Source organism: Grampus griseus (assembly GCF_964374135.1).
Source record: "Grampus griseus genome assembly, chromosome: 5".
Lineage (NCBI taxonomy): Eukaryota > Metazoa > Chordata > Mammalia > Artiodactyla > Delphinidae > Grampus > Grampus griseus.
In genome coordinates this window covers 45,583,752-45,611,095 of record NC_138998.1, presented here as the reverse complement: position 1 = coordinate 45,611,095, position 27,344 = coordinate 45,583,752, and the positions used below count along the sequence as shown (strand labels likewise).

The following is a 27,344-nucleotide window of genomic DNA, read 5'->3' as shown; positions in this document are numbered from 1 at the left end:
GGGGTAGCACAGTGCTCTGGTATTTAGGACGTTTTCACTGATGTCTTGTTTTTTTTCCTGTTTCTAGCCCTCAGAGCCAAGTCAAACCATTTGTATGTCCAGAGAAGAGTTTGTGCAGAGGATGACAGAGATTGTTGGTTGGGGCACAAAGGAAGAATATGGAGAGCTCTTTTTTTTTTTTTTTTGGCGGTACGCGGGCCTCTCACTGTTGCGGCATCTCCCGTTGCGGAGCACAGGCTCCGGACGCGCAGGCTCAGCGGCCATGGCTCACGGGCCCAGCCGCTTCACGGCATGTGGGATCCTCCCGGACCAGGGCACGAACCCGCGTCCCCTGCATCGGCAGGCAGACTCTCAACCACTGCGCCACCAGGGAAGCCCATGGAGAGCTGTTTGATAAAGTGGATGTGGCCCAGGATGGCTGTATTAATTGGGACAAGCTGACTTCATTTATGCTGTTAACACTTTATGAGAAAGATGAACAAGCAAAGGCAATGGTGGTTCCCTAGTGGAAAGACCTTGAATGCCTCCCAGTGAAACGCAAGGACACCATTCAAAAAGTAATTTTCTTAAAAAGTTCAAGTCGTTATCTGATCATCAGGAAGGAAGGTGTAGTAGGAATCTGGGGAGAGAATTTAAAGCTGCAAGAAATGCTTCCCATCACTTCAGATGCCAACAAGCTTAAACACCTGTGGCTGACAAGTATGGCTTCTCTGGAAAATGTAAACAAGGTACAGAGTCTTTAGAAATAAATGTATTGCTTGTAAAAGGGGGGAAATGATAGGACAGGGCTCCTGATCAATAGCAAGTATAACACGAGCAGTGACAGAGAGCTGCATCACTCTTTTGTACCTCTCGTCTCACCTGGAGGGAACGCAAGTAAAGCCAAGTGAGTTACTCCAATTCACAGACTGTTCTGTTTTGTGCCTTTAAATAGCAAGGCCGGTAGTGACTCAGATTCTTGGCTCTGTCCCCAGTGAGGCCATGCTGCATTACTAGCTGATAAGACCTTTATGACTGTAGTTTTTAGCAGAGTCTTGGATCTGTACGCAGAGCTGAGAGGCTATATCAGTGCATAGCACAGCTCAGTGCAATTTCAGGGAATTGCTTATCTGATGTTGACCACTGTACTAGTCAGTTTCTTAATTTTGTTGGGTAGGGCCCGTTCAGCCCAAATACCCTCATATAACTAGACCTATGAGAAAGATAACATACTGAAAGGAAAATCAATTTGTGAGGGAAGAATGCAGCTTAAAAAATCCATATTCTTAGTATTTTACATTAAGCAGATGGTAAATTTTACTACGAAAAAATTTAAGCTTACACACAAGCAGAGATAATCCCATTAAGAACCAATATCCACCCGTAGCCATTTACAATTCATAGCCAATCTTGTTTCATCTACATCTCCCCTCTATTGAAATGCAAAACATCCAACCATCTAATCTGTAAATATTTCAGTATTTCGAAAAAAGTCTTTTTAGCATAACCATAATACCATATCACATTTAATATCAATAGCAATAATTCCTTAATATCATCAAATATCCACTCATGTACATATTTCTGTGTCTTATGATTTTTTTAATAGTTTGTTAATTGTTTGTTTGATAGTTTGAATCACCTAATGACTAATAATGTTGAGTATATTTCCATGTGCTGATTTGCTATTTATCCTCTTCGGTGAAGTGTCTGTCCAAATCCTTTGCCCATTTTTTATTGAGTTTATTTTGTTATTATTGAGTTTTGAGAGTTCTTTATATATTCTGGTTATATGCAATTATATGATGGATAATTTACAAATATTGTATCCCAGTTTGTGCTTTGTCTTTTCTTTCTCTTACACTGCCTTTGATATTTCATTTTCAAGATTGTTCATTGCTAGTGAATATAAATAGTTTTTAAAAAGTAATCTTATATTCTACAACTTTGCTGAACTCACTTATTGGTTCTAATTGGTTTTGTTGTTGTTGTTGATTCCCTAAGATTTTCTGTATATAAGATCGTGTCATCTACGAATAGAGTTAGTTTAACTTCTTCCTTTCCAATCTGGATGCCTTTTATTTACTTTTCTTGCCTAATTTCCCTGGCTAGAAACTCCAGCACAGTGTTGAATAGAAGTGGTGAGAGTGAACAGCCTCATCTTATTTCTGATCTTAGGGAGAATACAATCAATTTTTCACCATTAAGTATGATATCAGCTGTAGGTTGTATTTTTGTTTTGTTTTGTACATGCTCTTTATCAAGTTTCTTTCTATTCCTAATTTGTTGAATATTCTTATCATGAAAATGCATTGGGTTTTGTTAAACGCTTTTTTGTATTTATTAAGATGATCATACCACCTTTTTCCTTTATTCTATTAATATGGTGTATTACATTAGTTGATATTTGTATGTGTTAAACTAACCTGGTATTCCTGGTGTTGGGAGGAAGAAATTTTCCTCTACCCTTCTAGGTTGGTCCAATAATTAAACTGAAATGAGACAGATTAACAAGGGAAATCAAACAAAAGTCTAATAACATGTATATATGGAAGGGACCCAGGAAAACTGAGTAACTCACCAAAGTGTCCAAAGTCTTCACCTTAAATATCATCTTTAACAAAGACAAAAGAGGGTGTTGGGATGGTGGTTTGGGATCTCAAAGGGGATGAAGGCAATTTACATGAGGATGGAAAAGCAAATATTTGGTATACAAATATTTGCTGGGCCGTACAGAGATGCTGGGACTCAGAGTGGACTCTAGACCCTGAGTTTCTGCCATTGCATCTAGCCCATGGTCTTTGCAGATATCTCTGGTGATAGCTCTATTCTAGGAACAGGCCCTTTATCCAAATTCTTCAGGCAGCTAGGGGGGAGGTAAAAAGAAAAACTTCTTGAGTCTTCTGTTTCTTAAAAATAATCAACCTAAATTAATCCTCATGCCAGATAGACACATTTTGAGGTGGCAACTTTTGTTTCCCTACACTGGTATAAATATTACTCGGTCACGGTGTGTAACCTTTTTTATATGTTGCTAGATTCTCTTTGATGATATTTAGCTGAAGATTTTTACATCTCTATTCATTAGGAATATTGGTCTGCAGTTTTCTTTTCTTGTGATGCCTTCGTGTGGTTTTGGTATTAGGAAATACTGGCCTCATAAAATGATTTGGAAAGTGTTTCCTCCATTTCTAGTTTTTGGAAGAGTCTGAGAAAGATTGGGGTTAATTCTTTAAATGTTTGCTAGAACTTATTAATGAAAAGCCATCCAGGCCTGGGATTTTCTTTGTGGGAAATTTTTTTGATTACAAATCCAATCTTTCTATTTATTATATGTCTGCTGAGATTTTCTATTTCTTCTTAAGTTAGTTTAGGTCATTTTGTGTTTCTAGGCATTTGTACCTTTCATTTCAGTTATCTAATTTGTTGGCTTACAGTTGGTCATGGTATTCTCTTAGAATCCTTTTCTCAATTTCTGTAAGGTTGATGGTAATATCCACTCTTTTATTTCTGGATTTAGTAATGTGTATCTTCTCTCTTTTTTGGGGGGGGGGTTAGTCTAGCTAAAGTTTTGTCAATTTTATTTACAAATATATTTACCCTTTCTTAAATAGTTTTTAGGATTTTATTTGACTTAGGAAGGCTACTTACAGAATTTTTATCAATTTATTTCTGTGAAAGCCTCTGCTTGCCTCATAAAACATGGTTTATAAAGTTTCTGTATGGTTGTGTGATGCTGTAGACCTCTATGTCTTTGTCTTTCCTGTGATTAGTTGCCTAGTCTCCCATGGGTGGAAGAAGTTGGGGGTCTGTGAAGTAGCGATAGGGAAGAAAGTGTGTTCAAATGGGAAAGTTTTTATCTTGCCTAGAGTACTTGGTTAGAATAAAGCACATTTGTGCCACCATGCTATACTTCTGTAATACATTAAGGACCCTCAGGTGAAAATGTCTGATTTGGTGCTAAGATTTGCATGTCTGCTTTTCATATTGTTTTCACTAAATCCATCAGAAATATTTTCTGATTTTCTACTTTGCTACTTTAGATAGCAGGTGGCTTTTACAAGAAAAGAGATTTGTTTCTATGATCTGCTGGCCAAAGAAGAATTTCCTTGTCAATATAAACTCCAAGGCCTAAAAGGAACACCAATTTGCATGGATTATTGGTACGACCCTTTTGACGCCAAAGAGTCAATTCTTTCTCTTGGGGACATAACCGGAAAGGTAAGTGAGGGAAGGATAAGGTTGAACACTATGGATTTAATCATCAAAGCTTAGCTCAAAATAGAAATAGAGTACAATGAATGTGACCCCCTAATTGAACTACTTTATAGATTACAAGGCCACACACCTTGGACATGAAAAAGATGGATTAGGTCATAATTCCCCTCCTTGCATATGAAAACCAATCTGCCCTATGGTTTTCTTGCCTGTGTATAGTCTCATCTTCCTTATTTAGGAAAAAAGTATTTGCTAACTTTTTCACCATAAGATGCTTAATCTATTAGACCCCAATATTAATAAACATTTAATATTGTGTCTAAAGTTATCTCTAATAATTCTTTCAAATTGTTCACATTTTCATTTATAAGATTTCAGGCTTCTCAGTAGCAAGCTCCTGGGAAATGCTTATTTCCTGTCCCATGTGACAAAGGAATAGGTGCATTAGGGAGAGCAGCACTGAGCCCCAGACACTGCATACAATGATTTCTGTCTTCCCATCAAATTCCACCCGACCTCTGAAAAATGACTTCTTACTGAACGACAGTAGAATACGCCTGTGAATGCTGAAATAGTCTAATTTGAACAATTTCCACTCATAATTATGTAAGCCTTTCGTCTTTACTGTTTTTTTTTTTTTTTTTCTGGTACGCGGGCCCCTCACTGTTGTGGCCTCTCCCGTTGTGGAGCACAGGCTCCGGACGCGCAGGCTCAGCGGCCACGGCTCACGGGCCCAGCCGCTCCGTGGCACGTGGGATCTTCCCGGACCGGGGCACGAACCCGTGTCCCCTGCATCGGCAGGCGGACTCTCAACCACTGTGCCACCAGGGAAGCCCTCATCTTTACTGTTTTTAATGACAAATAGATCATAAAAGCAAACAAATAAAATGCCCTTGGTAATTGCATTAGCAACCTTGTAGTGTCATGTCTTTCAATATAACTGCCTGCAACCTTTAAATAATATTAAAGAAATGCCTGTTAATTCAATACCTATTCCTTATTAATCATAAAGAGCATAGAATCTTCTTGCAACAGTTACCCTACCCATGTTTGTTTTTCTTGTAATGTCTCTCTCAAGGTTCAAGTAATTGCTTTCACAACGGCCTTGATTTCCCTTTTTGAGCATCCTGCTGGTGCATGTGAGGATGAAGAAGCAACTGTGACCATTAACTGGGCAGAGCCGTGCTCTGGACGTCACAAATGTTGCTATACGTTAGCGCACAAACTTCATTGTGGAGACTGGGTCAGACAAGATACTGAATTTAAACAACAATGAAAGAAACAGTCACCTTAGACTTCTACATTTACATTCTTAATGAAAATGTTTCACACACAGTGTTCAAGTCTAGAAACTAATAATTGATTCCCTGGAGGTTTTGACCTGGACTCTGCTATCCCCTGCACACTAGCAGGAATTACTTCTTTCTTTTTTTTCCTTCCAAAATGTATGCCTCATACAATTAATTCAGGCGAGCTGTGCAGTCAAGAAATCTCAAGACAGGAAAGAAAATTGTCACAGAATCTATTTAACTTCACCCCAACTCTGATCCAAACTAATTTTGTTTAGTCACATTTGGGCCTACTTAATAAAAGAATTTAACAGGTACCCTCAAAACACTCCCTTGCTTTCTTTATATTCTCATGGCAAGTGTATTAGTTTGACTGCCTTCAGAATGGACTCTTCTCAGTTTTCTTTTCTTTTTTCTCTTTTTTGATATAATGACTGAGTTGCTCTGATCTAGAGTACTTGAGTGGCAGTTTTCTGTGTGATAGGATTATGTTATAAAACAGCATCTATGGAAGGCCAGGACTTTCTTAAAACCTAGTCAACAATGAGTTTGTTAGTTTCACAATATGCCTAATTTTTTTACAGAATTTGCATCTGATGGTTCAAGATCCAGATGTGCAGTTTCTGCTCTGATACCTCCTTTGGTCCAGACACTAAGGACTATGTTATTTTTCTCACTTCTAAACTGCTACATTAAATAATGCTACATTCCAATAATGATTGGAATGGAAACTGTCAATCTCATTGTTGTATTGTAGGTATATTCCTAATATTCTTTGAAGAAGAGGTAGTCAAAATGGACCCAACTGTTGGCTTTTATGATAGTTTTCCCCTCTTTGAGTTTTAGGAGTTTGGAACTAATTCCTTAATGCATGACCTACAATAATAATATCCCACATGATAAGCTATAGGTTTTGCACTTTTTTCTTCAATATAAATCATACCATGTCTTTGGTACTTTCTACCTATCCTGTAATTCTGGCATCATATAAATTGTGGGAAAACCAAAAGATAAAATTTTTTGGTCATCCACTATGTGTGACAGGCACAAAATTATGTGTTATGTTTTCATACTTGGAAACAAGAAAGTACTAGAAAGTGAAGAGAGTCCTTGAAAGTGAGGGAGGTATTACAGCTGCTTCCAAACAAGCATGATATTTTAATACATAAACTAAAGACTAAAAAGACCACAGTAGTAAAGTTATAGTTCTTGAAATCTGCTTGTAGTAAGTTCCCTGAAGTTTAGTTTGAGTTCCATGACCTTTAATATGAATAAATACAGAGAAAAAGCTAATAGAATTCTGTTTTTGAAAAGGTTGGGGATGTAACAAGGTTTTAAAATTGAGATCATTTGTCTGAATATGAATAGTGTCTAAATACTCTCTTCACACTCAGGGAGAGAATGAAAAGCTCTCACTCTAGACTCTGTCACAATTTCATTTAAACCTCTCAAAAACCAATGCTACTGGTGAAGTAATCTGCTGATGAGCTCTTGTCTGTTAAGTTGCAGGACAAGAATTTTTCTCTAGGTCAATGTGAATTCATTGCCCATCATATTTCCAACATATCATTCTGATTTGTAGTTCTTTTACCTACTGACAAAAGAATATACGAACTTAGTTTAGTATCAGCAGTAGATATTCATGTTTATGACCTAAGGAATCCACCTTTGGAGTTTAGCCTCTAAACCACGGCAATTAGGAATTGGCTACAGAAAAGTTTTATATATATTAAAAAATTAGGGATCTTTGTTACCTAATTTGGATTATATATGTCTTAGCTCTTTGAATTAAAACTCATAATCAAGCGAATAGTCTTTGGAAGAATAGCTGAAAGAATATATTTACTTTAGTCCACTTATTTAAATCAGTCGACAATTATTTATATTTTATGTGCTTTAAAACTGTCTTAGGCATTGGAGGCAGTGGAAGAAAGATAAATTATAGGCTTAACTCAAAAAACTTAATAGGTAAGTAAGAATTAAAGACATATAAAAGCATGTATTTGAACATTGTACAATGGTACTGAAAATTAACTACTAAATCATATAAACAAGATTTTGACTCCTATTTTAATTCTTAAGCAGGAAAAGACATGAGGAAGAACTTCAAGGGTGAGTGGTGGTATTCGAAGGATGGATGGGTAGAGGGAAAAAAAGAGAGCATGGTGAACATAAATAAAGGTAGGCAAGTAGGCACAATAATGGAGGGCGAGACGGACATGACTAGATCAGAGATGGAGTATTCAGGACATAACAGTGCCTAGGTCTAATAAGGATGTCTGTTGGAAGATCTTGGCAACCAGGCCAAGTTCACATTTAACAGAAAAAATGAAACAGTGAAGCATTGAAGGTTTTTGAGGAAATTTGGGCAGACCTGATGTAGACAGCATTTAGGAAAATTTTATTTAGTAGTTCTGTCCAGCATAGATTGGAGGACAAAGAAAGAAACTGCAATCGGATTGGCTAGCTGGGATCATGAGAAAATGGAAATGATAAAGCAAGGAGACAAACAAGCAACCTTTTGAAACAGGAATCTTCAGGACTTGAGGTCTGAAGTGTGGAATGATGAGCCGTTTTAGAATATCTCACAAAGACTTCTGTTCCCAGGTTGGGAATGTTCTACTTGCAGTTGACAGATGCCCTCTTGGGCCCAATGCTCAGACTCTCACCAGCTCACTTTCTCAATGTTGACTACTTCTAGGATTCTTTATTCTGAGATACTCCTGATCTGCCACAAAAGAAGAATCTTTCTTACCAGTATTGTTCTGATACTTCCCTTCCCTTTGCCAAGTTTCATATTTGTCTCTTCAACCATCTAATTCAGATGGACTCTTCCTTGTGTAATTTGCAAACTTCTCAATTTTGGCTTTGCTCCTGGGTTCCTACAAATTTCTGTACCCACATCAGAATTTTGGTTCTGCCTGTCATAACCCTCCCAATCCCAGATGTCCCAAATTTGGATATCTCACATACAAATCACATTTATACATAAATTGAAAATTAAAACAATATTCTTAGGGCAGGAAATATGTCCTTTATTCTCTTAGTGTCCTTTATAACACGTAGTATAATGTTTCATACAACTTTCCCTTTCTCACTGATTTTAAGCAATCTGATTGTGATGTGCCTCAGTTTTCTTGGTGTGTGTGTGTGTGTGTGTGTGTGTGTGTGTGTGTGTGTGTTTATGCTGACTGGAATTCATTGTGATTCTTGGATTTTCATTAAATTTGAAAATTTTTCTATTGCTATTTTTTCTGAAGTTTTTTGTCTCCCCCTCTTTTTTTTTTTCTTTTAAGATGCTTGATATTGCCCTACTAGTTATGGAGGCTTTTTCATTTTTATTCAGCTGGTTCTTTTTTTAAATCACTATGCTTTAGTTGAGTTGGATTCTATTTCTATGTCTTCAAGTTCCTGGATCTTTTCTTCTGAGATATTGCAGAGTGGTTTCAAAGGGTGAGTGAGGCTGCCTCTGTGGTTCAGGTGGGCTAGCGTGCCCCAGTCTAGTGCCTCGCTTGGGGGCATCCCTGCAGAGACCTGTGGTGTGGGCTGCAGCCAATGGAGCCCTGACAAGAGTGGGGCTACTTCAGAGAGCTGCGGCATAGGTGGGGCCGTTGCCACAGCGTGGGCATTACCTTTGGGGGTGATGTTGCTATCCCAGTACATTTGGAAGGCAGATTATCAGACCAATGGGCTATTTTTGAGCCATAAAGTTTAATGGAGTTTCCCCCTGTTAGGTTTTATATTTACTTGAGACCTATCACCTCTTTGTTCTTTCTTCTTTTTGGAATGGGAATGCCTGTCACATGCCTGTTCTACCATTTTATTTTGGAAACGTGTAACTTGTTTGATTTCACAAGTTCACAGCTTGGAGAGCAATTTACCTCAGGATGGATTGTATCCTGAGTTTTACCCATGTCTGATTTAGCTATCTGGATGAGATTTGAACTTAGACTTTAGAGTTGTTGTTGGAATGAGTTAAGACTTCTAGGACTGTTGAGATGTATTTTACATGTGAGAAGGACATGAATTTGGGGAGAGGGGCAGGGGCAGAGTGTATGGACTGGATTTTTGTGTCCTTCTCCTCCCCAAATTCATATGTTGAAGTCCTAAGCCCACCGCCTACTCCCTTATAATGGTGCCTTTGGGAGGTGATTAAGTCATGAAGGTATAGCTCTTGTGAACAGAAAGAGACCCCCAGAGAGCTCTCTCACTTCTTCCCCACATGAGGGCACAGTGAGAAGTAGGGCATCTGTGAACTAGGAAGTAGACCCTGACCAGACACCAAATCTGTCAGCACCTTGGTCTTGGACTTCCCAGTCTCCAGAACTGTGGGAGATAAATGTTTGTTGTTTAAATCACTAGGTCTCCATATTTTGTTACAGCAGCCTGGACTAAGACATTGAATAAATGTTATTAAAAATATTTCAGAAGAAAAGAGAAACCAAAAGAAATCTTGCAAATATTGGTAGACTTTTTTTTTTAAGGGGGGTTATTTATGGTAAAAAGAAAATGGTCAGGGTGAGAAAAATATATTTACTGATAATGTATAGTGTAATACTCTATGAATGGCTGTTGAAGAAATGCAGTAGAAGATAACTCAAAAAGGAGAAAGTAGAGAATATGGAAAGGTGAAGTATCTATATAAGACTTTGTCTTATTTCAAGTTTTAGATTTAAAACTCAGGTACCTCTGAAAGGGGACTGGCTTCCGTCCTAAGCAGTGGATGACTGCCTTTTCCCAGATTTAGTCACTGGGACTCGAAGCTTAAATACAACTTTTTCGTTTTGGGTTTGCTTGCAGGTCAGTTATTTCCCTATGAGGAGAATGCAAGAAGGCTGAAATGAGGAGCCAGGAAAAGGAAGAAGGCAGGCTGGAGTCAAGTAGAGGACAGTGGGCTTAGTAGTGATTGTGCTCCTTGGTCTGCAAGACTTACTGTGTCGGGAGCAAGCCAACAATGGCTGCATCCATGTGATACTCTTTTTACCCCAGCAACATGAATTGATATTCTTAGACCTCCTCAAGAAATATTTGTACTGGGCTTCCCTGGTGGCGCAGTGGTTGAGAGTCCGCCTGCCGATGCAGGGGACACAGGTTCGTGCCCCAGTCCGGGAGGATCCCACATGCCGCGGAGCGGCTGGGCCCGTGAGCCATGGCCGCTGAGCCTGCGCGTCTGGAGCCTGTGCTCCACAACGGGAGAGGCCACAACAGTGAGAGGCCCGCGTACCGCAAAAAAAAAAAAAAAAAAGAAATATTTGTACTGATTTCCTTCTCAGTGTGAGGAGGGAATGTACAATTGAGGAAAGAAACTAATACATGGCAAGTTTGGTCATAATGTTTCACTGAAGCTAATGACAAAATATCTGTAAAATTGAAATGTCAAAAGAAAAACTCAGTTTCAGACATGCGAATATTAGCTTACTGCTTTAAGGTAAGGTTCATACTTATTTAAAACTTTGAAGGAGAAAATGTTTTCATTGTGTCTGAGTGGTTCTGTGGTGTATGTTAACGGAAAAATAATTACCTTCTGAAATGCTTGAAAAGTAAGTACAGTGATTTTGGGCAGTAGCGGCAAGACATAAATGTCTTCAACCTCAAAGAAGTTTCTCTTTTTTTTGGTCCCAAAGAATTGCCTTTTCATATAGACAATATCATTGGAAACCTTGGAAACCAGAGACTGAAGTACAGCTCCGGAAAGAGTGAATACTAAATTGCCAATAATGAAAATGATTGACTTTTTATTATGTTGAAAGGTGTTTCGCCCCCTTTCTTTGACCACGGCTGCGAGTTTGAACTGATAAAATCAGTAATTGCTGAGCTAATTAATGGAACTGTGCCAGGGAATTTAGAATCCAGGCAGCAGGTCGTTTCCTTCGGGAGCCTTCATAATTGATGGGACTAAGTTTGGAAGAGAAGCCAGATTTAGTGTCTTGCTGGTGTGTTTTTCCACTTCCCTGCATCTAAATCAGTCCTCCAGACAAAAATGGTGCACCACTGAGTCAGCTGGAACACGCTGCCCTTCCTGCCAGCGCCCTCACTGGGTTTAAAGCAGTTGAAATCAGCTGTGAGCCACTGGCCTCAGTTTGAAGTAAAAGATCTTTTCCTGCAGCTCGTTCCACAGTGTGGTGGAAGGGTAAGATCCATTGTATTGTGAACCTAGGTCTAATCAGTATTCTGAAAATTCATTAAATGAATTGCATTATTATTTTTAATGTACCTACCAGTGCTGAGTTAGATGTATTCTGATTTTTAAAAATGGAATAGATAGAATTATTCTTTCTTATCTTTCCTCTTTGAAATGGCAGCTGCTCAGAATGTAGAGAGCCCTGTGGTGGTCTCAGAGAATGGGACTCCAACTTCAAAATAAGAAATGCAACTGAAAATAAACTCCCTCACACAAGAGGGCATCAAAGAAAGTTCAAGGTAGGGAGTTTTCCTAAGTCATGTGACTCATAAAGTAAAAGCCTGAAAAATGATAATAAGAATTCCTAGTTAGAAATGGCCCGATTTTCTACCCTGCTATAGCTTTCATCTGTTGGCAAATGATAAAAGAGTGGCCTCATTCTAGCTTATTCTAAGGGTACTTAATAGAATTACTTACTTAGTTTTTAGGCATCACTTTTCATTTTCAAATCACTTTTTTCACATTAACTAATTGTTATTACACAGGATTATTTTGACAGCAACATGAGGACAAAAATCCGTGACAGCTTCCCTTAATGCCTTTTAATGACTAAGGGGCAAGACAGTGGAAGAGCTGAAAGTTAGCATCGTAATGGACAGGCATGATCAAATTGTCTTTTATCCTCTCAAATATTATTGAAAAGTAATTTTTAAATGTTTCTTTACCAATCCCCAAACTCAGTGAGAATGTTAAAAACAACTCATATACTTTATCAGTTCATCCCATTCCCTAGCTTGATATTTTAAAAACGTTTTCATCATAACCCATTATTTCCTTTCCTCTCTTCAAGAAGGGAGGAACACATTGACACATTTTTATATATCAGGTAATCTGATTTTAAGGAAATGGCTTTACTTTCACCTTTTACTCAGGCATTTTCAGGAGCTCTGGCATTTTACAATTTAATCAGAAACGGGTTATATCTTGGTTTAGAAATAAAGTGTGAATTGTTGAGCCTCTAATATGTACTACAGGCCCATGAATGTCACTTGCTAACCTCGAGGTTCAAATCTTACAGCAATACTTTAAATACCAGGGCAGAATGTACTTCTTTATATGTCTTTCTTTATAGCCTCAAAACTAAAGAAGATACTTGGATATAATGTGGAAACACATGACAAAGCAATTTTCTGGGTAGAAATCCTTTATTTTGATTGTAGTGTAATGATATTATGAAATTTCCATGGATTTGAAGATATAATTATAATGCTGTGTTGTATACTTTATGTATTATAATATTGCTTCATTAAGTCAAGTTATAATAACTCTTAGCATTTTCTGTAAACAAAGGGAATATTTTCATTGAGGTTGCTCCTGTTGAGGATACTTGTCCTCAGATTTTATACTGTTGGTCCGTCTAGTAAAGTAGCGGTGTTAGTGTAAAAGTGATCAGCAACCTTTATGCTCCTAAAATTAATTGCTCCCCAATGAGGCTCAAAGAACTCAGTTTTATAGGAACTGCTTACTCCTTCCTTCCTTCATTTATCTCTCTTTCTTTCTTTTTTTTTTTTAAGAAGGAAAGAGTAGATGAGAAAAAGATGGAAAACAAGAGGACATAGGAATACTATGTCCTAGGGGGATAAGTAGCAATAAAAAAGTGAAGAGATCAGGAAAAACTAAAGATGAAGTGGGAGTTTGGTCTGGGATTGAGAGTATGGGGAACATAAATGTAGTTGGTAATAGAAAGAACTTCAGATCATGTAATAGAAAGAACCTGGCATACATACAGCAGTGTGGCTTAGTGAAAAATAAGGATGCAGTAGTACAAAATGGAAAGCTCACAGCCAGACAGGACTGGGCTCAATCTCATCTCCACCTCCAATTAGCCACATGCCTTTGGGTGATATGGCTTTTGGTCTATTTCCTCATCAGTAAATTTGGGATATCTGCCCACTAAAGATGACTACAGGGTGAGGGCATCTGGCATGATGATACCTGGTAATGAATGGGAGGGATTCAAAAAATTACCCACATAATTATTATAAGTAATCCATAGATTGAGGGAGATCACATGATGGGGGATGAGCAAGAAACGTACCATCCAGGTGAATTCTGGGCAGAGTGGAGAAATAGACCAGTTTAGCCCTTAGCAGTCTTTTTGTGTTTCATATTTCACAGTACACTGCTCAGTGAATTATTCTGTTTGCCTAGAGCTCTGTGAGCTCTCCTTTCTGAAAGTCTCCTTTGCATTATTGCACCTCCTCCTTTTTTCCTTAGAAATTGTTTTCTGGAATTGATTTGTAGAACCCCGGCATCAAAGATCAGTTAAACTCATTTATTTTAAAGAAGTAGAAACTAAAAAGAGAAACCCAAAGTGGGTATTTTTTTTTAATTAATTAATTAATTTGGTTGCGTGGGGTCTTAGTTGTGGCAGGCGGGCTCCTTAGTTGCAGCTCGCGGGCTCCTTAGCTGCGCCAAAGTGGGCATTACTGAACTCAGGTTGGACTGCTCGCCACTTGAAAGTCAATACTTGAGAGACAAGTGCTGGTAGGAATGGAAAGGTTGCTTTATTCAGGAGACCTGCAACCTGGGGAGAAGGCGGACTTGTGTTCTAGAACCAACTCAGAAGATTCTGCTCGGCCATGAAAGATTTTAAAGGGAAAAAGGGGGAGTAAACTCATTTAATCATTGAGGTAGGGTGTCAGATTCATCACCATCTCCCATTGCATGCAGACTTATGGACTCCTTGTGATCTTTCTTTAAATGCTGTCTTGTTCACACAGTTGGCTTGAGGGATTACAGAAGGGGAAGCTGGGGAAAAGATCGAGTCATCTGTTAATTACTTAGTCTTCATTTCTATTTCTTTGATCTAAGGAAAGAGTCAACAGGTTAGGCAAGGCATTGTGCTTGGGCAGGAGGTGAGTAGAGCATGGGGGCGCCTAGTTTAAAGGTTAGTTACAATATAGCTTTGCTAAAGTGACAAGACAAAAGGGGCCTCCTGCAGAGAGCTGCTTCCTGCAAAGGGCTCTTCCCTGAAAAGAGCAAAGCATACCCATCCTTAGTAACAGAAACTTGAAGAATCCCTTGAAAAAGCAGGTGAAGTGTTTTGCGATCCCAAATTACTTGGTAGCTGGGGATTAATAACCTGAGTTCTTCAGATCTATCATGGTTGGGCTTCATGAGTAGAAGGGGGGAGGTTCCCCAGATCCTGATATTTTATACAAAATTTTGTGTGTATACACATCTTTCTGGTGGAGAAGGTCTATATCTTTCATCAGATTCCCAAAGGAGCATTTAATATCTCAAGTTTTAAGAACTATGGTTTAATTCTCTAGACTATAGAAGGATGGCAGTGCTCTAAGGAATGTACTCTAGTGTCTTGCTGCTCCAAGTGTGGTCCTAAGAGAGCGTCAACAGCCACAACTGCGTATCGTCAGCAATGCAGCACCTTAGGTTTTCTGAATGAGTATCTGCGTTTTAACACCGATCTCTAGGTGACAGTTGTGCATATTAAAATATGAGAAGCCCTGTTCCAGGCGTCAGGAGATCAGATTTGACTTTGTACTCTGGCTCTGCCAAACGCTAATGTCCAATCCCGACTGGATTTTTAATATTGTACATTATAGGACATTAAACTACCAAACTCAGAATCAGAATGCTTGGGCTCTAGTTCTGAGCTGGACAGCAGTCAGTTGCTGACTTTGGCCAAATCTCTGAACCTGCACGGGTCTCTATTTCTTAGCCTGTAAAATAAAGGAGTAGATTCATCTTCTTTGAGCTCTGAATTTCCCTTTTGTTTCCCACACATGTGTTTTGTCACCACTTACCTCTTGAAATGCTCTCTTTTTGTCAGGGCCCACCAAATGTCTTCCAAACCCTGAAGCCCACACTGGTTTCTTTCATCTTTGAACTTCTATTATAATTTCTGTACTACTCAATTTATCCCTTTATTGTATACTAAAGTTTTCTGTAATTGTTTGATTTGCATATCTTGTTTTCCAAGCTTGAGACCATCCAAGCTATGTCTATTTCTTCTCTTATTAAAGGTATCATAGCACAGGGCATGTAGTAGACGCCTAATAATTCTGAAGATTGGAGGCTGTGTTTTGAGAGAGGACATCTATATGTGACACATGAAAAGCCCCAATCTCCTTAGTTTTAAATTGGTCATGTTAAAACATATAAGCCCCAGTTGCTTTTAGAAGCAATCATCTTAATAGAATAACCTCAAAGGAAAGAATGTATTGAGCTATACTTCTGCCTCTCAGAATTTCCTTGTCTTTAGTAATTCGGAAATGTATGTATTCATATATATGTGTGTATATATATATGCATATGCATATACACACATCTATATAAAGCAAATTAAATTCTTTCACCAAAATAGTAAGACTATTTCCAAGTTAGTTACTAATAAGTTAGCTTGCCATTTCCAGCACAGCTAACAATACAAATACTGTGGTTCTCACTTGGAGAAAGAATTTTTAAAATAATCTTAAAATGACAGAGGACAGAAGACTCCTGTGTTAGAGCAAAAAGACTTCGTTACTTCCAGCACAGCAAGCCCCATGAGTATCCGCATATTTGTGTCAGTTCCCCTTGACCCCCAAGTCCCACAGAGGCAAAGCAGACAGTTGCAGATGAATGCCTGCACGCGCAGTGGGTCATGTTACAGGAGAGGAACCCTGAGTTTAGAGAACCTGAATCTTCTACAGTGCGCAGGCGCGTGCTATCTTTTGCTCCAGAGTTGTTCTTAGTAGTAAATTTGTCTATCATTTGCTGCAAAGGGAGAAGCGATCTTACATTCTAAGGCTGTTTTCTATGTAAACATCTTTAACAAGATAGTGTGGGACGAACTGCTGTCAGGGATTAGTTTCATAAGAAGTGCAGGAATGCTAGCGATCCATTGAGAATTGTATTCCAAGAGTGTTATTCTTGATTCTGTATAATAAACAGATCAGAAACATTTTCAAGAGCTGTCCTATTAAAGCAACTTTTCTTAAGCTGTACAAAGTTCCAACATCCCTCTTTATGTGAGGCTGAAATTTGGGCTTGAGGTCAAATCAGAAATCTTTTACCTTGGGGCACAAATCATTGTCTTACTAAAATGCAAAAGAGAACTGCCCTCTAACCGTGGAGGGCTTAGTGGTTTGAAGTTGGTGACAGAGTAGCTATGTCTTTTGGAGCCCGAGAGTCTGATAGGAATGCACAGGTCGTTCTGACAAAAGGCAGCAGGATCACTTTTGTTGCTTGGGAAGTGGGATTTTGCTGCCCGTTTAGTACTAGATAATCAGGAACAGGGGGACAGCCAATCAGCCTGGGCTTCTAGCTGTGTTTGTGACTCTAGGCAGAGCATTGAGTCCAGGACACCGCACTTTCAAACATTCTAGACCAGTCAAAACATAAACAAAACAATGGGTTGGGCGTGAGCCGGACCTTGAGAGCAGCAGATAGCTGCTGAGTTCCTGTTTGCCTGCTTTCGGCCCAGGAGGAAGAATCCAGTGTTTTGGCCAGATGCTTATATCTCGAGAATCCCACATGATTCTTGTGATTAATATTGTTTCCTGTCATGTGTTCTAATTAAAAAAATGTTTAAGTTATCGTTGGGGGGGAGGAAAAGTCTGGATGCAGACTTTGATGTAACTTTTCACTGTGGGTTCTTTGGTGAGAGAAGGGTTTAGTGAGGTGTTTTCTAAGTGTCAGGTTGCATCATCATAATCTGAATTTAAGTTTTAATTTTGTCTTTTAAAACAGTTTTATTTTGCCTGTATCTTTTGAGAAATCGACTAAAGGTTGTTTTCTTTTCTTTTCTTTTTTAATCAGTTACTTACAGTGCGTCCTTAGATGCTATTATTTCCAGTACAACCAGCAATACAAACACTGGGGTGCTGGCATGGAGAGAGAAATCAAAAAAGCATCTTAAAATGACGTCCTTCAACATTGCCCAGGGCATTCGTGCTTTTGATTACCACTCTCGTCTCAAGTTAATTGGTATGTAAAATAAATCATGATAACTATGTCTCAAGTTAATTGGTATGTAAAATAAATCATGATAACTATGTCTCAAGTTAATTGGTATGTAAAATAAATCATGATAACTATGAGGGACTCATCAATAGTCTGGGATGCATATCCGCACACATGGAGCCTCTTCGCCATGTTGCTTTATCGCCAGAGAGACCAACTTGAGCAGCTCACATTTTATTACGTCTGACAATGATGAATTATGATGTGTAGCGTATATGAACTACATTGGGGTGACAAGATGAGAAAGTTCCCCAGTGCTTTAATGAGTCTTTTTATCAGAATTGGTGGGGAATGTAAAATGACATAGAGAAAGAATGCAGTGTCTGCCTTCTGCCATCTTCCTAACCAAATGCTCAACCTATACATCATTTTCTTATGTGCGTGCGCACACACACGCACACACACTCACTTACTAGAGAAATGCAAAATGGAGAATGTTTTTCACCTTTCAGAATACAACTTCTAATGGTTTTTGAAAATTTTCAGATTTGTCCTTTAGCATACTAAAGGAGAGTTCTTTTTCTGATGTAAATTTTAGCTGAAGAAATAAGCGATAAAGGTTTTCAGGCATTATCTATTTAAATAAAATATTTAGGTATTTTGAAAGCTGATAATTTGATATATATGATATTAGTTCAAATATTATAAAAAAGTGAGGTATTATTTTAAAAATTAATAGGGTAGTACAGAGAATGAACATACATGGCCTACAGAATGGGTCATATTAACCCTCTTTCAAAAATTATCATTCATATAGAGTATTGATATCAGCTAAGCAGAGTCTCTAAAATTTCCAACAGTCACAGCTGACAATCACGGTAAAAAGAGACCTTGACTTTGAACTCAGGAATATGCCAACATCAGACTTTCAAGGAGGATTGTAGATTTATTAGAGAAAGCTGGAGGAGTTAGTGAATTGAGTTTGGGAGGACTCAAATATCAACCATTGCGTTGATTCATGGATTATTTCAGCCCCTTTATACTGATCGCTACCTTGTACCTGGCACAGTGCTGGTATTACATATTACGGTATGCAGTAACACTCAGGGTAAAATTTATCAGTTGTCTTACTAATTTCATACTATGGGGTAAAGACTTGAAACAAGAGTGGATTCACTTCCTCTTATTGCTATAACCCTTACACTGGGCATTAATCCAAATAGGGGTCTGCCATTTATGGCGATTCCATAAATGTGAATAAGTTCAGCTCCACAGTTGTCCCTAAACAAGGGAACGACAAAGAGGGCTCTGCTGAGTTTCCCCAGACCTGAAGAAGCACTGTGCTCCCAGTTTTTGATGTGCTCCCTGAATATAATCAATTTGTGTTAAAACAAAACAAAACAAAACTATTGCCTCAATAGAGCAGGTCAAACATATATTTCGGCTGCTTATTTGCTTGCAAATACTTGATTATTTACATGACAGTGAAAATAATTGGTTTCCTTACACTTTTTCATTAATTTGGGAACTTTAAATATTGTTTTAGTTCTCTCTTACCCCTGGGATAATTTTAACGTGGTCTGCACTCCTAGGCTGTGATGGCTGTAGAGGGGGAACTTTGGGACTGGGAGAAGGATTTTCTGCCCTCCGGGTTGGGCTACTGCTTGCCTCTTAATGGAACTGTCTTGTCCTTTCACCCCATGCAGACTCCTTCTCCCCTCCACCCTGCATTTCAGCTATTTCCAGTGATAGCATTCATGCATTAGCCTGGGCTATTGGACAATGATAAGATTTTCCTTCCTTCAAGACAAGGGTGCATTAGTGCTCAGAAGGCTTTTATCTACGTACGGTGATATACTCGTTTCAAAAAAAAGTAGAGTATTCAAGTTATTAAAAACATTTTTTTTCCTTCTAATTCCGATTAGCAACTGCTGGCTTTAACAATGAAGTTTGCCTTTGGAACCCCTATGTTGTCTCTAAGCCGGTTGGTGTCCTTTGGGGTCCTCAGCCAGTGTAATAGCTGTCCAATTCTTTGCTGCAAGAAAACTTCTCATCTTCTCCAAAGATAAAGTTAGTAACAGTGTGCATTTAATTTATTTAGTTCTGCCTCCCCAGTTCCTATCCAAATCTATCTTTGGTCTGAAATTCCTCTTAGAGCTGGTATAGATTTTTATAATATAGTGACTTACTACTATGTTTTTGGAAATCTGTATTTTAAAAATGATACTGATGGTAATTTAGGAATAGTCCTGGGCAACTGGACAAGGTGTTTCATTAAAAAAAAATTGTTTTAAACCATGTACTCATAGATGTAATCCTTATTTTTGGGTTCTCAATAGGCCACATCTTGAGAGTTTCCAAAGTACTAGTAATCCAATAAAAATACAAAACAGAAATGGGAATGAGAAAATGTTGCTTTGATAAGATATAGAATTCTTGTTAATTGGCACAGCCAATTAACTATTATTGCTTTTCCACTGAAGAGACTCAGTAAATTAGAAATCAAAGTTAATCTGAAGAATATCAAGTACATTAATAACATTTCAGTTAAATATATTAGCCCATTCTATTTGACAATATTGGTGCAAATTCTAAATATGGTGGAAAAAACATTGTACCAAAACCAGGTAGTCCCGGTTGTATCCTGATCACATTATTCACTACTCGTATCTCCCAGAAAAATTTCTTTATCTCTAATAATCTCATCATATGTTCCTCTGTAAAGCTTCTGTTTTACATAATGCCTGATATAGATCCAGTTAACATGTGATAGATTTCAAGAACAGAAATCTATGAAGAGAAGAAGGATGGGCAATAGGCTTATTGGGAACAGCCTCTGAGACTTTTTCAGTGACTCTGACTTTTAATTCTATTCTAAAGTAATACTTGTATATGTGAAAATTAAATAGAAAAAATAGAAATTCATCTTCAAATCCTTAGCCTCACCCTATGCATAAGTCCTGCCAAACTTGCTTATTTTACTGAATTACCTATCAGACCGTAAATCTCCTCCCTTCACCTGAAACTTCACCACTCAACTGCCAATGCTAGTTGATTCTACCATCAAATATATTTATCAGCCTCACCTCTCCCTCTCAACTGCCATTGCTCTAATTCAAAATCTCATCCTCTTTTGAATTATTTTTCGAGTTAGCTCATCCAAAACATTGCAAGGTTGCCTAACATGTCTCCCTTCTTGCATACGGGTCTGATTCCAATCTGCCCTTCATCCTGTTAATTAAGTGGTGTCTAAGAAAAAATCTTCAATACCTCCTCTTACCCTCATTCTAAATATCAGCTCTAAAATTCTTAAGCTTTTATATAAAGCCCTCTCCCAGTCTACCAGGCCCACCTCACTTCTTGCTTTTCTCTTCCATTCATCTGATGCTCCGCATCACACTTTGCCTGTTTCCACCATGCTGCCTCATGGCTCTGCCACGTGCCCTTCTTTCTGCCTTCAGTTCCCTCTCCTCCATTCTCAACTGGCAAAAGCCTATTTATGCTTGAAGTTTCAGACTTTCTGGAGTCTTTCAGACAGACCTAGGTGTTTCTTTCTCTGCACTCCCATTGCACCTGTGTGTCCCTCCTTAGAACATGTGTTCTATTGTACTGAAATTGTAGTTAACTTTCCTAAGTAGGGTCAGTGTCTTTTCAGCTTGTACACTTGGTATCAGTCACAGTGCTTGGCACCTTGCAGTGTTTGTTCAGTGGTTTTTTTTTTTTTTTGGCTGCATTGGGTCTTCGTTGCTGCACGCGGGCTTTCTCTAGTCGCGGCAAGTGGGCTTCTCACTGCAGTGACTTCTCTTGTTGCGGAGCACGGGCTCTAGGTTGACAGGCTCAGTAGTTGTGGCTCACAGGCTCTAGAGCACAGGCTCAGTAGTTGTGGCGCACAGGCTTAGTTGCTCTGTGGCATGTGGGATCTTCCCGGACCAGGGCTCGAACCCATGTCCCCTGCATTGGCAGGCAGATTCTTAACCACTGCGCCATCAGGAAGCCCCAGTGATTATTTTTTGACAGTTTGAAGTGAATACATATTACTGTGAATCTTAAATACCAAAGAAAGTCAGAATGAAGACTTTTCTGATGCCTTAGCTTTTAGTTGTTCTATTTTCTGAGATCTTTTAGCACTTTGTTCTAACTCCCATTATTGAATTTGTTTTTTAAAATATTTATTTATTTGTGGGGTTTTTTTGGCTGCCTCAGATCTTAGTTGCGTGTGCAGGATCTTTCCGTGTGGTGTGTGGGCTGTTTGTTGCTGTAGTTGTGGCCTGCGGGCTTAGTTGCCCCACGGCATGTGGGAATCTTATTTCCCTGACCAGGGATCGAACCGGCATCCCCTGCACTGCGAGACGGATTCTTAACCACTGGACCACCAGGGAAGTCCCCCATTATTGAATTTAACACAGCCTGACATGTATACTTGAAGGCTGTATATGTATACTCTATCTTTCACTGTATTTTGAGTGCTTAAAGACAAAGATTATTTGTTGAATTCATTTTTGTGTTTCCCAGTATCTAGCACATATTAATATACATTAAATACATGTTGAATAAAGCATATAAAATAGTGTAACTATCAACTAACCGACAGGATTCACGAGGTTTGGAACTCTCTTTTTGGGTTGTGCCATATACATAGTAGGTCCTCAATAAATCTTAGTTAAATGAACAAATCTTTTTTTTTTTTTTAATGAACAAATCTTTATCAAAGCTAAATATGAAAGAAATAACAGATATATTATCATTATAGAATTCCCTGAAAGGTGTTATAACTTTAAAAGCAAGTGAAAAAAATGTTCTTAGAGTCAGAATTGATTGTGTATGGCCTCTTTCAAGTCAGTTTTATCATCCTATTTTTGCTTTGACTTTTAAACCATTACATTGTAATGAAGCTTGTCATGCCGTCTTTCACATTAGTCTAAATCCATTTCACTTCGATAAATGCATAATAATCTTAGCCTGTATGTCTTCACGACAAACAACAGAGCTTTCAGCTACCAGGTTAAGCCTTTGTTTTATTGCATAAAATTCTTTTGGATATTTTATAGGACTAGGGTTAATTTAGGGAACAGGGAAAATGAGAGAAAGCATTCTTTTTTCAAAGGGCCTTTGATTGAACCATATTTTGGTCTATGAATTGCTAAATTAGAGGATTTTCAGACCAAAGTAATTTAGATCCAAATAATTTCCTGAGACTTACTTCAGTTCGTTTTTGGAAAACTTCTCTATTGTGCTTTCCAGTGATTATTAAACAATAAGTTTATCCCTATAGCATTTGGTATAAGTAATAGTCCAATTGCATTTTGCTTTGGACTCCTAAATTGTCTCCTAAGATGGCAATCACTGATGGCAAGGCCCTGCTGGGAGCCAGTAACTTGGTCATTTAGAGGAGGAATCACCATGGGAGTAAAAGGATTTTCAAAGCCTCTGGGAAATATCTCAACCAGTGAATCTGATTAGGCTTTTCTATCGCTCCTAACTCTTCTCTCCTGGGCTACTTATCCTGATTTGGCCACCAGAATCAGATCAGTTTGTAACTTAATCTTTTGTTTGAGGTTTTGATTTTTCTCAGAGTCTGGTTTCTGTACTGTGCACCCAAGGTTGGGAAGGAAAATTCAAAGACTCTTGTGCTGGTGACTAGCTCTTACCTGTGTGTCTTCATTCCCCTTCTGCGTACCCTCTCTCCTCAACTTTCCTCTATCCATCCAGAGACAAAGCCACTTTCATTTTGTTTAAATTATGCCAAGTAAACAGATGAATGCTCTTCTGTAAAAATTACAAATGAGAGAGCATGTAGTACAAGAAGTGAATATCCCTTTTCTTCACTCCCCCTTCAAATCAATCCCTCTTCCAAGAAATATCTATTATTAACACGATGTGTATTGTCTTATATTTATATCACATACTTATATACTATAACATATTGTGTTATAATAATATGTGGTGTTATAATTTATTATTATATACTGTATACCATCCTATGTGTGTATACAAATACAAGGTAGTATTTATTATTAATTTTTATGTAAGTGGCATCACGTGAGACATACTTTCTTGCAACTTGCTTTTCCCTAAACAATATCTCCTGGAGATCTTTCAATGTGAGTATACATAGACCTGAATTTTTACCTGCTACATAGTAATTCATAGTATGGATGGTCATAATTTAATTATTCAATCACCTGTTGATTATAATAGATATTATCTCTAACCGACTGTCACACATACACACACACATTTACACACACATGCACACACACATCTTTAAGACCACATAACTAATTTCTTGTGATATGTTCTTTGAGATACATTTCTAGAAGTGATGCTATTGGGTCAACAGGGATTCAATTCTTAAAGGATGGTTTAGATGCAGGAATATTGTTCCAGTTGGTATACACGTCAGAGGTGTGTAAAGGTGTTTCTTTCCCCACATTCTTGTCAATGATAGATACCACTAATGTGTTCATTCTTTTGTGAATCTAATGGACAAAAAATTAGGATGAATTTCTTCAATTATTTATTAGCCATTTATATTTCTTGTTTTTTGTGCATTATCTGATCAAGCCCTTTATCCTCTCAACTGGACTCGGGAATACTATCAATAGTAGTAGTTTGAAAAATATATTGATTATCCTTTATTATATATGATGCAAATATCTTGTCTCTTTCAAGCATACATCTTTTAACTTTGTTTATGTGATTTTTTTTTTTTTTTTTTTTTTTTTTTTGCGATACGCGGGCCTCTCACTGTTGTGGCCTCTCCCGTTGCAGAGCACAGGCTCCGGACGCTCAGGCTCAGAGGCCATGGCTCACGGGCATAGCCGCTCTGTGGCATGTGGGATCGTCCCGGACCGGGGCACGAACCCGTATCCCCTGAATCGGCAGGCGGACTCTCAACCACTGCGCCACCAGGGAAGCCCTGTTTATGTGATTTTTATCATTCAAAAGTTTTAAATTTTTATGAAGTTGAGTCTAAGAAATGATTTTCTTTGTGGCTCTGGTTTTGTATCTAGCTTAGGAACATGTTCCACAATTCATATTTATAGAGGTGTTCTCCTTTAGTTTCTGCTAATACTTATTCTGTTGTCGAATTTTTTTTTTTGCATTTAACTTGGCAGTTTATTTTTGTGTAAAATGTTTTTTTTTCTACAAATGGACATCCAAGGTTTTTTGTTTGTTTGTTTGTTTGTTTTTTTGCGGTACGCGGGCCTCTCACTGCTGTGGCCTCTCCCGTTGCGGAGCACAGGCTCCGGACGCGCAGGCTCAGCGGCCATGGCTCACGGGCCCAGCCGCTCCGCGGCATGTGGGATCTTCCCCGACCGGGGCACGAACCAGTGTTCCCTGCATCGGCAGGCGGACTCTCAACCACTGCGCCGCCAGGGAAGCCCCAAGGTTTTTTTGAATAATTTCTTTTGAAAAATTTTTCTCCCTCACTGGTTTGAAGTTCCATTGTTATCATTTGAATTTCCAGGTATACATGAATTTGTTTCTGGATGCTTTATTCTTTCCATTAGTCTATTTGCCTTTTCCTGCGTAAGTACAGCACTGCTTTAACCAGCATAGCTTTATTGTATGTTTTGATATCTGGTAGAGAAATTCCTACTTCTGTGGGGTTTTTTTTGTTTTTTATTTTTAATTTTAACAATCCTCTGGCATCTTATCCTTCTAAGTAAATGTTAGGATCAGTATTCATGTTTCATGAAAAACCATATTAATTTTTGGATTGGATTTACATTGAATTTGATAGGTGACATCTTTAAAATATTGAGAAAGTACACCCTGTATTTATCCATTTATTCATTTTTTAAATGCCTTTCAGAAAAGTTGTACAAAAATGTCCCATTCCTTATTGAGGTTTCTCCTGCAATTTCAGGTGGTATCTTATCATATTCTTGACTTTTATGGGAATGTTTATAATGGGATGTGCCCACTTTCTATATAACCTATACATTTAGTTTTAAAATGTAACAATTTTTTCCTAAAACGTTTTTTAACTGCCTGGTAATTTTGTATGCTCTTTTTTTGTTTGCTCATTTAGGGGATTTTGACTTTTAGCTCTTTAATTTCATATCAATTACTGCATTTTCTTATCAAATAATTCTAATACCTGGAGTCCTTGGGGATCCAAATTAGATATTTACTATTCTGATGATTCTTCGTCATGGTGAATTGTTCCTTATTGTTTCCTTTCTATGTTTGGTATCTTTTATTGTTACCTCATTTTTTGCTATTGCTAAACTGTAGGCATTCTGAGGAATGAAATTGAAAATGCTTTCCTCCAGAGAAGATTTGTGTTTGCTTCTGCAGAATGAAAATGAGTAAAGCTACTGTCCTGAGGCTACTGCATTTTCCTTATTTGTTATCCTTTTAAATTTATTTATTTATTTATTTTTGGCAGTGTTGGGTCTTTGTTTCTGTGCGAGGGCTTTCTCTAGTTGCGGTGAGCGGAGGCCACTCTTCATCACGGTGCGCGGGCCTTTCACTGTCGCGGCCTCTCCTGTTGCAGAGCACAGGATCCAGACGCACAGGCTCAGTAGTTGTGGCTCACGGGCCTAGTTGCTCCACGGCATGTGGGATCTTCCCAGACCAGGGCTTGAACCCGTGTCCCCTGCATTGGCAGGCAGATTCTCAACCACTGCGCCACCAGGGAAGCCCCTGTTGTCCTTTTAATTGAACAGTCTTGCCTCAGTGCCTCCGACTCACTGCTGGTCCAAGGCTTAGGCTCCTGGTTATAGTTTTTACTTTTTTATTTTTATACAGCAGGTTCGGTCTTATTAGTTATCTGTTTTATACATATTAGTGTATATATGTCAATCCCAATCTCCCAATTCATCCCACCACCACTCCCCACGCCGCTTTGCCCCCTTGGTGTCCATATGTTTGTTCTCTACATCTGTGTCTCTATTTCTGCCTTGCAAACTGGTTCATCTGTACCATTTTTCTAGATTCCACATATATGCGTTAATATACAATATTTGTTTTTCTCTTTCTGACTTACTTCACTCTGTACTAAAGTCTCTAGGTCCATCCATGTCTCTACAAATGACCCAATTTCATTGCTTTTTATGGGTGAGTAATATTCCATTGTATATATGTACCACATCTTCTTTATCCATTCGTCTGTCCATGGACATTTAGGTTGCTTCCATGACCTAGCTAATGTAAATAGTGCTGCAGTGAACATTGGGGTGCATGTGTCTTTTTGAATTATAGTTTTTTCTGGGTATATGCCCAGTAGTGGGATTGCTGGGTCATATGGTAATTCTAATTTTAGTTTTTTAAGGAACCTCCAGACTGTCCTCCATAGTGGCTGTATCAATTTACATTCCCACCAACAATGCAAGAGGTTTCCCTTTTCACCACACCCTCTCCAGCATTTATTCTTTGTAGATTTTCTGATGATGCCCATTCTAACTGGTGTGAGGTGATACCTCATTGTAGTTTTGATCTGCATTTCTCTAATAATTACTGATGTTGAACAGCTTTTCATGTGCCTCTTGGCCATCTGTATGTCTTCTTTGGAGAAATGTCTATTTAGGTCTTCTGCCCATTTTTGGATTGGGTTCTTTGTTTTTTTTAATATTGAGCTGCATGAGCTGTTTGTATATTTTGGAGATTAATCCTTTGTCTGTTGATTCATTTGCAAATATCTTCTCCCATTCCGAGGGTTGTCTTTTCGTCTTGTTTATAGTTTCCTTTGCTGTGCAAAAGCTTTTAAGTTTCATTAGGTCCCATTTGTTTATTTTTGTTTTTATTTCCATTTCTCTAGG

At 38.3% G+C, this 27,344-nt stretch overlaps 1 protein-coding gene across 1 annotated transcript in view; it reads left to right on the top strand.

Moving 5' to 3' along the window:
- Positions 1-27,344, top strand: part of WDR49 (WD repeat domain 49) — a gene marked incomplete at its 3' end in the record, with an annotated part of 135,429 nt that overhangs the window by 24,661 nt on the left and 83,424 nt on the right. The window contains 8 exon segments of the mRNA XM_082655286.1: positions 68-166; positions 387-503; positions 507-728; positions 4,027-4,200; positions 5,276-5,450; positions 17,431-17,598; positions 19,500-19,574; positions 19,577-19,644. Coding sequence (XP_082511412.1) covers positions 68-166; positions 387-503; positions 507-728; positions 4,027-4,200; positions 5,276-5,450; positions 17,431-17,598; positions 19,500-19,574; positions 19,577-19,644 — 1,098 coding nt within the window.